General features: G+C 33.9%; 2 protein-coding genes across 7 annotated transcripts in view; one reads left to right on the top strand and one right to left on the bottom strand.

Annotated features, from left to right (window-relative positions):
- The window catches only part of LOC117105115, a 30,980-nt gene that overhangs the window by 669 nt on the left and 14,376 nt on the right, over nucleotides 1-15,935 (top strand). Inside the window, exons 1-7 of one of the 6 annotated variants that reach the window (XM_033246165.1) lie at nucleotides 7,580-7,685; nucleotides 8,245-8,418; nucleotides 8,628-8,704; nucleotides 9,071-9,184; nucleotides 9,749-9,916; nucleotides 10,437-10,530; nucleotides 11,396-12,604. In XM_033246165.1, the coding sequence (XP_033102056.1) occupies nucleotides 8,250-8,418; nucleotides 8,628-8,704; nucleotides 9,071-9,184; nucleotides 9,749-9,916; nucleotides 10,437-10,530; nucleotides 11,396-11,664 (891 nt within the window). In that variant the 5' untranslated portion in view covers nucleotides 7,580-7,685; nucleotides 8,245-8,249 and the 3' untranslated portion in view covers nucleotides 11,665-12,604. Of the gene's footprint in view, nucleotides 1-281; nucleotides 346-1,807; nucleotides 4,147-7,579; nucleotides 8,026-8,244; nucleotides 8,419-8,627; nucleotides 8,705-9,070; nucleotides 9,185-9,748; nucleotides 9,917-10,436; nucleotides 10,531-11,395; nucleotides 12,605-15,935 lie in introns of those variants that run through there. The other 5 variants (XM_033246166.1, XM_033246163.1, XM_033246167.1 and 2 more) reach the window with 5 other exon arrangements.
- On the bottom strand, nucleotides 4,147-7,360 carry LOC117105118 (protein FAM207A-like). Its single transcript, XM_033246169.1, has 5 exons — nucleotides 7,133-7,360; nucleotides 6,823-7,048; nucleotides 6,288-6,456; nucleotides 5,047-5,097; nucleotides 4,147-4,428 (listed from the first exon to the last, which is right to left on the bottom strand). Exons 1-5 carry the CDS (start codon nucleotides 7,217-7,219, stop codon nucleotides 4,299-4,301), a joined length of 663 nt encoding a protein of 220 aa, XP_033102060.1. The 5' UTR covers nucleotides 7,220-7,360; the 3' UTR covers nucleotides 4,147-4,298.

Genomic DNA, 15,935 nt, shown 5'->3' with positions numbered 1-15,935 from the left:
ACATTGTATGATCGTTATATGTTATATAATGACGTGGTATGATGAGAGTGTCTACAATACCTTTATGACCAGATTTTCGCGCATTACGTCATGGTTGAATACGCGCACAGGGGTGTTTTGATTCAACGTAATGATCGCTATTGGCCCGACATTGTAAAGTGTTAAAACAATTCATAAATTTCGATCACATTCATTGATTTCAGTGGAGTACGATTGTTCCGTGTTATTGTTGTAAATTAACTAAAACTCAGTGCTTCATTTGTATTTCATAATCCGTACAGTGATTTATCTGTAGAAAGCGTACTTGCAGTTTGGTATCATACGAAGATGGAACGTCACGAACATGTAAGTGTGCTGTATTCATTAAAAAAAAATCAGTATTAAATTAAAATCGGGTTGCCATATGCTTATAGTTAGGCTATCGCCAGGGTTTCGGTACTATTCGTTATACCAAGGGCTAATGTGCATGATTAAATTATGTCACAATTGCGCATGTTCACCCGCTGCTTTACTTATTTTTGTTTGCAACATGGTTATCATTAGTGTTAGGCTTATTTTATATATCAACGATGATATCCATCATCTTCGAACATTGCCATAATAATAATAATAATAATAATAATAATAATAATAATAATAATAATAATAATAATAATAATTAGTGATAATAGTAATAATAATAATATCTCACTACTCCCCCCCCCCCTCAATAATAGGTGTATGTTTGATATATTTCTTTTGAGATGTTTAAATTCACGATTTGATTGCATTCTGTGTTCTTTATTTCCTCTGAAAGTTAATAGGCCCAACTCACGAAATAAACACTTGCTATTCATACCATTAAATAGAGTGAACAGTTAGACACCACGATTGATGTATTTCGGTTAAGTTTTTCATTTAGAACTACTTTCTCATTGTATATTTATGTTGTATTAATGTCTTTATATAGTAATATTTTAAATGTTTTTAAATTGTATCTATCTAAGACATCCTGTAATTGGCCACTGGCTGTTGGGTGTAGCGTAGTTGTGAAATAAAATAACTATTTATTACCACCATGTATCATATCATTATTCATCATCACTATATCATTCGACAGCATACAGACAAGCCATCGTGGGCCTGGATGAATTTAATACAGTAGTAGAGAATTTGCCTTTTTTGCTTACTATGCAACAATAGGCCTATACCAATATGGCCTAATTAACAGCCTGACCAAACTGTTTTGTATAGATTACCACCATAACTTTGGTTTTATGTGAATCTGTGAGATTCAACAGTTGTTTAGTAATTCACTTGTTTTAGATGGCGTAGTCCTACCATTTGCACTTTTATTTAATTAAATAACAGGTGTGCCGAGATACTTTCTGTTATTTACACAATACACTGTAATTTTTAAACAAAGTAAAACCCAGTAAGTCAGGAATGCGACAACAGCAATCGAAAAACCTCTAAATTGAAAGAGAAAAAATCATCTTAATTAGTATTTTATAACAATGTTAATCCTTATTATTTCAAAAATAATTATAATTTATGAAATGTGCGATGATTAGGGAAAATAATTCAATTTGTTAACCTTCATGTATCACCTGGCGTCTTTCCCATGCGTAATTACATCACGTGAAGATGCAAGATATTATATATTATGGCCTATATATTATTATATTAAACTGAATGTCTAGAGTTGACTCCATTTTTACGGATGTTGCATAGGCCTATAGGTGGCAATGTATTATAAATCACTTTATATGAAATGATTTTTAAAACATTGCAACTTTGAAATATAATGGTTTATTATATCTTTCAGGACGCACAAGGCTTTGTATGCGGCTGGATTTGGTTCATTTTCCTTATATGCATTCCCTTAGCATTTATGTTCGGGGCACCGCATGAACACTTTGAACGGGAATTTGTGTCCGCATCAACGCTGTACCTCGCTTTAAGCACCTGCATAGCAATTGGAATACTTATCCTTGTTATTCTACTAAAAGATTTCCACGACAAAGATAATGAGAGGGATGACGATAAAGGAATTTTCTTCGAAACGGGTGTGTCAGAAACCATCCATCGTTTTCAGGATAACGGTATTTATCTAATGATTACAGGAAGCGTTCTTTTACTCGCTACCTCAGCATTTCAAATAGCGCCATTATTTATTTATATACATTGTGTAGGATATCCACTTTTTAACATCAAAGTCGCCATGGTTGTGTTGATATGGATTTTCGTGGTCATGGAAATGGTATTAATGCATTGTTTGTTCGGCACTCCACGGCAGAGCAACTCCTGGTGGCATTTTACTGGTTTGTTCCTTCTTAGATTTACATTAATTCCGATGAAATACGTCGAGAAAAAACGTTGTAGAAAGAAGCTCCGTTCAAAGATAAGAAATTACATGATGTTAGCCACTTTATTGTGGTCTAACTTTTCCTTGATATTGTACGCCATGTTCGAAAACGCAAAGTCTGTATTAGATGTCGAACCAACAAAGGAGGTGAACTGCTCGTTGGGGTTCGTATCCGTGATAAACCAAGACGACTCTATAAAATTCTTCAACAACATGTATATATCAGTTCTGTCAGAATTTACAGCACTAATGATCGGGATTATCTATCAAGTATTCTGGCTGAGTATGTCCAAAGAGAACGAATTTAACCTCCAAACAAAGCAAAGTTTGGAATCGGCAAAAGTTGCGCCACAACTTCATCTCGAAGTTTACGACGAAAAGAGTAAACTGGTAGAATCCCGGAATACTGATGAATGTCATTTGTCGCACCATCGACCAGGACCTGGTCTTATCACCCTTATATTAACAGCAATCACTACAGTGAGTTTCTTTGTGGCTTCTGAGATAGCTCTGATGGTATTTTGCTATCACGAGCAGCGTAACACTCATCAAAGCAGCGAGCATCGGGCGAGTCTGCTGCTGCAGCTGGATGGCACTGCAGAGATCCTCATTTATGCATTTCTGCTCTTTACTGTTTGTTATATTTGGTTTAGAATGAAAGACTCACTATCGAATCCTACGCATGAAACATGCATAACTGATTTGGATCAAAATCTCTTGCTTCTGTCACTAAGTGGAATCTTCCTACAAAATGCGTGCTCTCTAATCGCTGCCGTCTACAGCATCGTTGATTCGACAACTCGTTACGCAGCATTCGTCGTTCTCATCCGTGATTGTATAATCATTCTGCAAAGCACTGCACAGACAATGTTTTTATGTAAACTTGTACGTATTGATAAATTTCATTTCTCCAATGAACTAAAGACGATCCTTCTTGTGTTGCTGGTTTACAACCTGATATTATATATCTTCAATCTCATGGTAGAATCAAAAGAACTTTGCATAGAAGAGTTAGAAGTTTCATTTTATGACGCAGGCGACTGGGGCGCACTTCTGCGAGTAGTTTCGCCGTTTTTTATATTTTATAGATTCCAGTCGTTCGTCATCATCGCAGCAGTAATTCAGAGACACGTGTACTTATTCAACACTCCTATAGAGATGCCGTACAAGAACCTTTCCAGTGATTCAATGATTAAAATGGAAGGCCACAATGATGCTCGGACAAATTAATTTAACTGTGTACAAATATTCAATTTCCCTTCAGAATTTCATTAAGGAATAGATATGTATTTTGCCAAAACTTAGTTATTAAAATACTTTATGCTTATTTTGTATAATTAAGCAAGTAAATTAGCTTTCATATAGAAATCAAAGCTACATATTCTCTCCATTAATTTACAGAGATGAATAAACTTTTGAATTGGCAGATAATAAATTTGAGGATTTAAAAAAAAATTCTATTGTTTCGTTTTTTTTCTACATAGAGTATGTATCTTTTAAGCAATTTCAATTAATATAAAATAATATACCAAAAGGGGACAGAAATACGCTTTTCCCCCCCATAAACACATGTCGGGGCTTAATGAGGGCGGGCTTAATGACACAGTGCATAACAAGACAAACATTTTTATGTTTATTTTTTATCATTGTAGTAAATATTAGAACATGGCTCGCTCACCAATGTATAATTTTCAACAATGTTTAGTAAATATGGTCCATCAATCATTTAAGAAACTATTAAATTGTATATTTTGAAAAGTAGTTTTGGTAGACGAAAATAAATAAGACATGTCTCACAATGACCTTATACTGTATTTTATTTCTGTTCATGATTCAGATTAAAACTAAAAACACTATGGCACATAATACAGCCGGCAACATATCAGGTTGCAGGCTGTTGGACAGTTTTGTCCTACAAATCTTTAAATTGTAGGTTAATTTCACAAACTGTTCATCCGTCATCCATCTTGTCTTTTTCATTTTGAATCGTGTTCTTTAAATGTTGGTTTATGGCTGCTAAAGCATTTGATTTGAATGCAGTATGATTGAGAACCTGTTTGAAGTTGGCCAGTTCATTCATGCTGAAAGTAAATAAAAAAAAATTTCAATGTAAAACAAGATAATCTGAGATTACAAACCCTCACCCAGTTGCGATATATGTACTGTATCTAGTGAAAAAATAGTGGCCCGCGGTCATTCGCCAAACTAGACCTAGTATCATAGCCCTCGTCTGGCAAGCCCATCGATCGGGCAACCTTGCACGCCATATGGACCGCTTCCAATCCAGTAGCCAGAATTTGACACACAGTCAGCTCGGCCTGGCCAAATGTCTCAGTAGAACGATCTGCTCGAGTTGGCTGTCTGTTGCGGCAGGAAAATATGTAAATAACATTCTAAATTCTGCGTTTTACTTCTGATCAGCACCAAATTCGAGGAGGACCAAAATACACGTAACAACGCCAATGTGTAAAAATTTGAAGTAAATCGTTTCCAGTAGGACACACACACCACACATACAGAAGGGTGCTATTACAATAACCTTCATCTTTCCTTCGGCAAGGCAATGGTAATAATAAAATTATATTTTATTAAAATCAATCTAATTAGTTTTTTTCCTAAATATATTTTGCAGCAGGTATCTAAAAATACTTTAATGTGTCATCTTATGTATTTAAAATATAAATATACTGCATACATACACAAGCTTCTGTCGATCCCCAGATTTCCAGGTACTTGTTTTTGTCTTTAACCTGAGCAAAAATTAGATGAAATCAATTAAGATTAATTCATGTTGCACCCCAGCAATATTCATTTTGATTCAATAATAATAAGCAATTAGTAGAGCTAGGCATAGTACACTATAGGAAAATTATTGTACGAAGGTTAGATTTAATGCCCGAAGGAAATTTTTGAATGCATTAAATCTAACCTAAGTATAATAATTTTCCATTTAGTGTATGATGCATGCTCTACTAATTGCTTTATAAGTCAATCACCGTCTTTTAATTTTAGTTTTTTTATAAGCAACTGTGGTAGCAGTCATCGGTTGCTATAGTGATATGATCAGTATACGTGTGCGTATTTATATTTAGCTGTGCGTATGCCGATTTCTGCTCCTGCAGTACGCGTTTAACTACACATCAGCAGCACAGTACAGATGCGATCAATAACTATTGTAATTTGTATTGTGTTAGAATGAACTTGTTTGAAATGCTATTGCTTGATAGACTTTCGTCAAAGAAATAAACATTTCAGGATTCGAGAGAGAATACAGTCTCTGACGTCCTTTTTGGTCGGTGCATGCAGACAGGTAAAATCGTGCGAAGATTTCATAACTAGGCTAGGCTAAGGTCTAGTTGTAGTAGGAGGAGGCCTGTGCGGCCTCCTGCCTGGCCATAGGCCTACATCAACATTTGTTCCTGGAGTCTTTACAAAAGGTATAGAGTATTCCTATTAAACGTTCAGTTTGTTGTGTTTATGAGGGTCCATTGATTCAATGAATTCCTTAATTGTTCATACTTAATATTGAATTTGAAGTAACTTTCTTCGGGTTCTTAATAAGCTTATTTTACGAAAGTAATTTTCAATTCAATTTTTATCGCGGTACGCGATGTATTTCGCGGTGACAAAAAATGAGGAATTTTTTTTTACACACGAACCTAAAAAAAAATCAAGCCAAGCGTCCACTAATAGAAAAATTAGTGAACGCTGGGGAATAGGCAAATAACATAGGGAGTTACAGTGATGACATCACGATTGACTTATAACAACAATTAGCAATAACAGCAGTACCAATCTAAATAATATTGTGAGCAAATCAGCTTATGGGGATGATGACTACTACTATCAGAATAATATCAATGACCATTGTGAAAAATAATTATTTGGAGTATGGTAACCGGTGTATGACTTTTCCCCTCTCAATTTATTAGTAATTTACCTGGCAGCATGTTTCTCAGCATTTGACTTTTTTATTGTTGTTAATTGTAGGATTTCAGAGAGTTCTGGAAGGGCATCTGTTAAAGGTTGAAGGTCACCAACGATAGCTGTACTTGCTCTTTTTTTAGCATCGGCTTTCTTCTTTTTCGCTGTTTTCACATTTTGAATTTCTGTAAAAATATTACCATAATTGATTTAGGGATGTAGTTTTCACAAACATTCGGCTAATTTGATTGATTTGTTGATTTTTTTATATTAAAATTAAAATTTTCAAAAGCTTAACTATAAATAATTAATACCATAAAACCTCGGGCTTCTTTTTATTTTATGCAACCTTTGGATGGGCTTCTGAATAAGTCAAATCAAATTAAAATGTCTGAAATTCACATACAGGTATGTACTTTATCTCGAAATGGGCTTTTTTTTTTAAAGGCTACTTTTGCAAACTAAAGAGGGGTTTCAATTCGGAGATGGGCTTCTTCCCAAAATTAAGCCGATTAGGCTTCTATTTGAAGTTTTACTGTATGCATACTTACTCTCTAACCATTTCTCATGTCGAATTTTCATCTTATCTTTCTTTCTCAAGTGTTGTCCTATTCCAATACTCTTTTTTGATATGAAACTTCTTGTGTCATCATTATCTACATTCAGATGGGTGTTAACATTTGCCAAATCAAAGTTCTTAAAGTTGAAAAGGCCTTTAGTTGGAAATATAGGCCCTAAGCCTGTTGATGTCACATCCATCTGACTATATGTTGGTTCCTGAAACCAGAACAAGAATTCAGTACTTCATGTCATGATAAAGTAATTACTAAATAAAAGATAAATAGTACTAAACTGTATTACCGTTTGTTTATCCCCATCTTCATTTCCCTTTCCTGGTCCAGAAGCAGGAAGATGGAATTTTGAACGTTTTCTTTTTATCTTTCCCATTTGAATCCTAGGCCCCAGTCCTAGTAGGCTACAGCATGGCTGCAGCACATAAAAGACAATACTGTACTGTATTATAAAATAAAGCTAGCGAGCGAGGTTTATTGTGTGTGTACTACACACGTTTTCGTTCCACATGACTAAACACCATAGGCTTACGACGTCGACGGCGATCGTTTCCGTTCGAAACTATTTCGCGAAGTACTGTTCCAATTTTGTTATTAAAATAGCGGTTTAGGCCTACATACTATTATAAAATATTATTTTTTTTAAATAAATATATTATACTGAACTTTATTAATTAATATAATAAAATTAATTGTTTCTGCTTGCTTTTAAAGTATTACAGAAACATACGAATTAAAGGTCAGCTATAAGCCTAAATAAGGTCACTCAAAATGTAAACAAGTGAAGGCATTGAGGGCTTGCGATACCATTACATAGGTTTTTAATTGTGGGTTGAAGACACGTTTAGTACCTTTTAGACGTTTATTTTCGTATTTCACATTTCAGTATTAGTTTTAGGATGAGTAAAAGGGTTCCTGGAAATAAAAGTAACAACATGGATATGCCTAGGTCTAAAACGGCCGAATCAATTCATGAAGTTCGGGAGATGGAGGGCAAGAAATGTTCTTCACTTCACCCAGGAAAATTCAAACCCGTTGATCAAAAGGTTGCTGTCCTATTAGGGATAAGTTTTCCAATTGCATTCCTTGTCTTCTGGAAGGTCACTTTACCTTTCTTTGCATCTATATGTTCATTGATCATTGGTGTAGATGTCGTACAGACCTTAGCATTCTTACAGGAAGGTAAGTGAGTGAAAGTCATTAACATTAAAAATTAACAAAATTCTAATTAAAGTTTCCCAGATAAAAAAAAACACCTTTTTTTTCTCATTGCTAAAAACAGCTCCACAGTTTTGTATTGAAAGCATCAGTCCATCCAGTAAGTAGCAAATACTACTTCTTGTTGTATGTGGAAAAAAATAATCTAGATCAAATGTAACAATCATAATAATTCTTTTACAGACATCATGAATGCAATGACATCACCTTGTCCAAATTGGATTTCTGCTGAAGAGAGAGCTTTCATTAGAAACAGTTCCCCCAAGCAGATTAGAAGAGTTAGCAACTTGACTTTTGCAGAATTTGAACAAATCGTCAATGCAGGAGAACCAATTGTAGTCAGTGATGGTATGAAAGGTAAATGAAAGACAAGTATAGTACTGTACTAAATTGATTTGTATCAGTAGATGGTACATCACATTGCTTTCAGTTAAATTACTTTTCTGCCATATATCTGAAACATTTATTTTTATTTTCCATGATATTTATATGGCAAACCACCATTACTGTTGATATTACTGCTGTATATTATACACACTGATTTTATTTTATTTTTGATACACTAGACTGGCCAGGACTTGGCTCGCTCAATTGTCAATCATTTTTTTCCAAGTACCCTGATGCAGAGTATTTTGATTGGCAGGTAAGAATGCAGTATGATACAATATTCGATACACTTCTTTATAAAAAAGTATGCCTTATGCGTGAAAGATATCGGTCTTAATATATAATACACAGTGTTTTAAAGAGCTGTAGTACAAGAAGGGGCGCTGAATAACCTCTTAAGCTCTGCTTATTCTAATTTATATGGCAAATTTTTGTGACTTTGTCCCCATATATGGGTGTGATATGACATCATCGTGCCCATATATGGGCAAATCACACAAATTTGTTAGATTGGTAGAGTGAATAGAGCTGTATAAAAGCACTATTTCTATATTACTGTTTTTTTGTTGTACATAGCTGTATGGTTTCTGTAGCATTATTTCAGTGCTTTAAATACTTCTAGGGTCAAGTTATTACACCACTGAAAGATATTAATAAAAGGAAAAGTTACAAAGGCTTGGAATGTGCTGCAGGATACATAGATGTTAGGACTCCAACAAATGCAAAGTATATCCAAGTAAGTTATACCATGGAGGAAATATATATATTTTCTCCATGGTTATGTTTACTAAATAATAGCTGGAATTATAGTTATTACAGTGGTCTTAAGTTGGAAGAAGCCTCTTCTGGGAGATCTGGTCAAATGAACTTTCTTAACACATCTAACTGTACTTTTGCTGTACATGGCGATACCATTACCAGCTGACATCCGGAAGATAATAGATAATACAGCAGTAAAACATATAAATATATTGAATTTGCAGGAGGCTGGTTTGTTTCCAGGAGGTTTTTGTTTTCTTGTAGGATTGTGAGAGGACGACTTGATTTCTGGGAGGCTCTAGGAGAAATGATAGCAAGAGTGATAATGAGAGCATAGATGAACATAGACACTGCACAACCTACTCCAATACGTCATGTACTCTTAGTTTTGTGTGAATATTCAGCATAAGCCAAATATGTACAGTACTGTGTCTGACTGAAAGTTCCAATGCAAATAGATTAGATTTTGAAAATATAGTTTGTTACTTTTATATGCAACTGATAGTAATAGCTATAAATATGATGTTAAACATTTTTTCAGGATTGGGTGAATCAAGTGAGGGCGCCATACTTTTTATCAGAAGATGTTTACACCCGGGAACCATTTGCCAATGCTTCTCATCCTAACATGAATTTTTTTATTGGAACAAAAAACACAGGCGTGTCACCTCACCTGGATGAAACCTGTGACACCTTCATGACAGCACAGGTAAAAATGCATTGTTCTTTATTCAATTTTGTGATTCATCAGTATTACATCATATCACTATTAACATCATATCATTAATATTACATCATACCATCACTATTACTGTACATCATATCATAACTATTACATCATATAAACACTATTGCATCATATCATCAATATTTACATCATACCATCACTATTACTGTACATCATATCACTATTACATCATATAAACACTATTTCATGATATCATCACTATTTACATCATATCATTAATATTACATCATACCATCACTATTACTGTACATCATATCAACATTATTGCATCATATCATCAATATTTACATCATATCATATTACATCATATAATCACTGTTACATCATATCGTCACTATTACATCATATAATCACTATTTACATCGTATCATCAATATTGCATCATATCATCACTATTTACATCATTAATATCATGTTCTGTTATTCATACTCGAGTGAAAAATAAAATAAATTAAGTTAAATTTTTCAAATTATTGTTTAGTTTTCCAGTGTGAAGAACTGGAGTCTTTCATGGCCAATCAAGGAGGAAGGAGAACTTAGATGGTCAAATCCAATTGTTTTTACTCTGTATCCAGGTAAGAGATCCATCTATCAGTTTAATGATTTCAGTTTTTCATTTCTGATAAAGTATACACCAGACAATATCTATTAGAGTACTAATTATGAGTCAGTTGTCATGTCATCGTTTCCATTTCCATAATATTGCAGGGTATTTTTTGCATTTTGGGTGCAAAAGGCTAAAGCTATTGTCAGTGTTCTCTTAATTGGAACATTTTTACTGGTAAATTTGTCCATAAAATTCAGCTATGTGCACAGTGTGAGTGTTGCTCCTTTTGTGTTTAATGACTTGAAAAAAAAAAAAAAACAACACCATAGCCTATACTAGTCTTAGATTGGAATAATGTTCCTTTATTGAAAGAGGGCTAGCCTAAACCACTTAGGCCTTTAAATGGTTTTTTTAAATTTTTATTTTACAAACACAAAATATTTACTGGTTGGGTGGTTATTTTTACGGGTAAAATTGACAGCTAATATGCTTCGGGAGAACACTGTATTGTTTTACATTGCGACAAATATATTATTGCCAAGCCAAGCTCTGAACGCACAAACAAATATCGCTCTACTGCGTTGCTAAAAACAAATGAAGACTAGACCACCTTCAGGCAAGGTTATGAGGTAACAATGTGATTGACTTAAGAACTGAGAAGACAGTACTATAAATATTATATATTATATAACAAATGGTCAGTTAAAAGGTCTGTCATGTGAATTGTTAAATTTTGCATTCATAAGTATCAGGGAACAGTGAAATTTCACTGTTCCCTGATAAGTATACAAAACAAAACAAAGGTTTTAAAGGTCAGGTGGCTAGAGAAATCAATTATTAGTGTAAGGAACTTGTTTTAAAAAATTACATAATTTGCAATATCTCTTTTCAAGGTGAATTATTATTTTGGTTTGTGGGAATGAGACATCACACAGAAGTTTTAGAGGATTGTTCACTCAGCTTCAGTTTCCAGATTACTATGCCAGCTCCAAGGGACTATTTTCATAAACTTACACAGAATATTCACTCTGTATCTGAGACAGATAGGGAAAAGTTTTTCAAGCAAACATACGTTTCTAATTTGGATTTCTTAGACTCTTGTAATATAATTGAAAAAGATGGACAATCATTTATTACAGCAAGTTTAGAGCCTGTCACATAATGGTTGTATATTAATGATAATAAGTTTATGAATTTCAATGATTTATGGTGGTTTTACTAATAGAAATGGTATTATTTAAATGTCCTTTATTTGGCAAGGAAATTTTTTTTTCATGTTTAAATTTTCAGGTGAAAGCAATTGTTTTTTTATACTTTTTTTCATTCAAACGAAACTGGAATTGTCCGCTAGATGGTTTTTGTTGGAGCTTACTCTAATCGGCAAATGCTCTTGGCAAGAAACTCTTTGCAAACAATGTTGTCTTCTGACTTGGGACGTCAAGCTTCTGGTCAGAGGGACTCTAGCTGGTCCGAGGACGTCGATGTATTCTTTTTTTAAGTTTATAATATATTTAAAGTAAAACAAAACTGATTCCAAATAGAGAAAGTGAGGCTATATTACTCAATGTTTCGACTTTATCTACTCATCCTCAGGATTCTCAGGAATAACGTATTTACTGTACATATGTTAATCTTGATGATGACAAATTAAAGTCGAAATGTTGAATAATATGGCCACACTTTCTGTATTTGGAGTCACTTTTGTTTTATTTTATTTGAACATAGTCAGTGCACCTTTTGGTTAATATATTTAAATTATAGTATTCTTCAAATGAGTATCTGTTATAATATCGTCAATGTGAATTGAACTTAAGACTGGTGTGGTTATCGAGGTAAGTATGTTACTACTGATTTATGTATTTTATCTATCAGAAAGACTGTATGATGAGACTTAATCTGTTGTACAGTGGTAACCTAAGAGATGTTGAAAACAGCATTATTGTTGTGTTTGTTTTTATTTCTAATCCATGAACATAGAAATACAAAAGAACAACAGGATTAAGGATGACCCAATTAATCCAAACTAAAGGAATAGTTTCCATTGGGGTCCTTTTTTAAAATTTACAATAAATAGAAAAAGGAAGAAAACAAAACATAAAACATTCACATGTGGTCATGTGGTGCCCTGGACAGACGTTTTTATTTTTTTTGTGGGGTGTTCATTTAAAGGGACAATGGCATAAGTCACTTCATCCAGGTAAGTATCTAACTTAAAAACCTCAAACATCACTTCTGATTTTCTGTAATTTAGAAGAAATTAAATTTAGCATGTTCATGTACCATGCCAGGAACCATTTGTTCCACACCCCCCCCCCCCAAACCACGGTCAGGTAGTTAAAAAAGAAACGCATTGTGTTTAAGCTAATGCTTATTACATATAAATCATTGAACAACCAGTCACCAGCATGCATCCGTGAGATGGTTGTGACAAGATCCACGACAAGATCCCTTAGGTCAACAACTGTTAAATCAGTGCTATTCGTTCCCTAAAGTCATCTCAGAACTTATGGTGATCGAGCATTTGCAGTTGCTGCCCCTAAGCTTTGGAACAGCCTGCCCGATTATGTACGCCAGGCACCTTCAACTGGGATTTTCAAAAGCCGATTGAAAACTCATCTTTATAACTCACTATAGACCACTCACATTCATTCATTTTCGTTGCTCGATAGGCCAATATTTAGTTACACACATCATTATGACACGTGAAATCAATAGCTGACCGGCCTTGGTCGGTCATTGAAACGGTGTGATGATGTGTGATTCTATTTTTTATCTGTTTTGTCGGTTATTCTGTTTGGTTAGTTTAGGTTATTTCTGGTCAAATTTATTTCCATACATTATTCACATATATTTTTCAAGCGCCTTGAGACGGTTTCGATCATGGAAGGCGCTATATAAATATAAAACCATAAACCATAAAAATCCCAAAAATCACCTTATTTTGCGAATTATCGCCCCTCAACTGATCATCAAGTCCCCTTAAGGTTGTCGGAGACTGGTAATAGAACTTCCTTCCTTTCTTTGTGCAAGTGCAACTCCTGTCTCTTATACACATCTAGATACGCCACTGCCAGGAACATAGGCAATAACTACTGCATATTCCAATTGCTCGGATGTCTTTTCAACGATGTGTGTGAATTCGGACTTCATATATGCTTGTACACAGATGAAGATTGCTTATGCTTTCCATCCCAGAATTTATTAGAATTATTTTTTTTTATGTAACAAAAGCATGCAACAATTTCAGCATCCATTGTATTTACTGTTTACATGATGTTTCCACTTCATTTTAATTGACTGATTGTGTTCTATACTTGCAGAAGTATGTCGGAAAAGGTTAGAAATTAGATTAGGCTAAATGTACACATATATAAATGGTTACAGATGTTTAGTTGTATCTAAACAAAGTAAATTGGCAAGCTTGCAGTGATCAGTAGCTATGTCAAGTTTAAACGTTTAAGGATATATATATATATATATATATATATATATATATATATATATATATATATATACATCATCATTTAACATAAACTTAGTAATTACTAAATTTAGTATTAAAGCACACAAATTATTGATAATGATTTGGCTGAAATAGCAATCAACATATACTGTAACATTCATTAAAAACAAACAACATAATTACTATGAATTAATGTGAAGTATTATTTGTGTTAACCTCAATTACATTTTACAAAGGCCTTTTAAAATGTTTCACTGTGGTGTGTAGGCAATTCGACAAAATAACTTTCCACAACATAGTTCAGTGATTTTTTTTCTGGTCATAATATAACTGTATGTCTACATACGAATACTATATAGATTACATCAGCATAACAATAATACAAGTTGATTGCTGTACTTGATAGTTTTATAAATTCCAGCGGAAAACACATCAATAAATTGTCTATAATCGAAGAAACAATGGAAGTAGTTATGATGTTTAATGTACCGTATGATGAAAATATTAATCATAATCGAGTAAAATCCCACTATAACTTGTATTAAATGTGTATTTGATATTTTTTTCCCTTAAGGACAGTTATTCAATATTTTGCCAAATTTAAATTATATTTCATAGCCCGAAAAAACTAAATGCTTCTTTTAGTACATCTATGAATTTATCAACGTATTCTAGGTTAATCTCCCCGCCATCTTCAGAATCAAGTTCATTTAAAATCGTGTCGATAAAAGAGTCTTGTTTGCACATGTCGGGGGGTGTGAACACACTCATGTTTTGTATGCCTAGCGTCAAGTCGAAGAACCGTGTAGATGTAGAGATACTGTACTCGCTCTGTGGATCATTGTAGGTAAACACCTCAAATACTGGCCAGCAATTCTTGACTGTAAATGCACCGATCCAAGCTTCCTCTGGAAAATTAACCACAAGACAAATTTCATAATTGTATAGGAAAGTTTTACATGACCACAATTTTTAAAACCTGGCGGCAGTGACGTCACCTAAAGGTAGTGTTTATTAGAGACAACCTTATCAGTGACAACAGTGTTATGTTTTTACTTTCCTCGGCTTTCATATATTTTTGTCTGTCCATATGTTGTATTTTGCCGAAATTAATGAAATAAATAATATAAAATAATTTAGTTTGTTTATTTTTTAGAATGTCGAAAAGTTTGTTCCATAATTTTTGTTCTAAAAACCATATATAGGCGTAATATATATACTTTATGCCTATAGTATATATAAAAGTATATAAGTGAAACAGAAGTGTTTTGATATGTATCTTATGGATTCTTTTAGAGCAAATCATGTTTTAATTTGATTTTTAATGGTTTCACCAACCACAGAAGATATAAATTTACTTTTATGTGTAACAGTTGATACTTTTATTGAGCCGACCATATACAAAATGTAAAAACATCTTGAAATCTATTATGTAATTGGCTACGCTATGTTTCATGACGCACGCGTTGTACGCGCGAATATCACGTGACTTATGTGATACTTCAGATCAGACTTACTCTTTCTGCCAGGAACTCTATCAGACCACTCGCGTACGGTAAACGATTGGCCCGGGTCTCCCATATCGTACTCGTCCTCCATAGTGGCATTGTCTGGGATGGTGTGATTTTGCCATGGGCCAATCAATTTATCAACGCTACACTTCTTATCGGTAAGGTTAATCTTGTATTGGATGCCCTTCTTGTAGTCCTGGATGTACTCATACCACCTTAAAAAGAATAATCCAATCATCTGGGTTTTTTTTCTCAATCAAAAATGCACTTAATTAAATATAACGCCAGCTCCCTATATACCCCTGGTTCTTAATTTATTTAAACTCGGAGGTGCTGCAAGTGAGGAGCGATTTCCCAAAACTACTTGAAGGGGGTCCAGGGGGAAAAATCACCCGGAAGCTCTAACATTTTGAATGCTTAAGACCCGCAATCGATCTTATAGCCTCATATTCAATGGCA

This window comes from Anneissia japonica, unplaced genomic scaffold, assembly GCF_011630105.1.
Source record: "Anneissia japonica isolate Jap-2015-1 unplaced genomic scaffold, ASM1163010v1 scaffold287834_len5846547_cov211, whole genome shotgun sequence".
Classification (NCBI taxonomy): domain Eukaryota; kingdom Metazoa; phylum Echinodermata; class Crinoidea; order Comatulida; family Comatulidae; genus Anneissia; species Anneissia japonica.
Note: the sequence above shows the minus strand (reverse complement) of the source record. Positions and strands in the feature narration are given on the sequence as shown.

Excerpts from the sequence above, each read along its gene's own strand:
- LOC117105118 (XM_033246169.1), bottom strand. The coding sequence starts at position 7,219 with ATGGGAAAGATAAAAAGAAAACGTTCAAAATTCCATCTTCCTGCTTCT. Across the intron at positions 6,457-6,822 it reads ACATGAGAAATGGTTAGAGA|AAATTCAAAATGTGAAAACA; the intron begins GTAAGTATGCAT and ends ATATTTTTACAG. Across the intron at positions 5,098-6,287 it reads GCTGAGAAACATGCTGCCAG|GTTAAAGACAAAAACAAGTA; the intron begins GTAAATTACTAA and ends ATTTTTGCTCAG.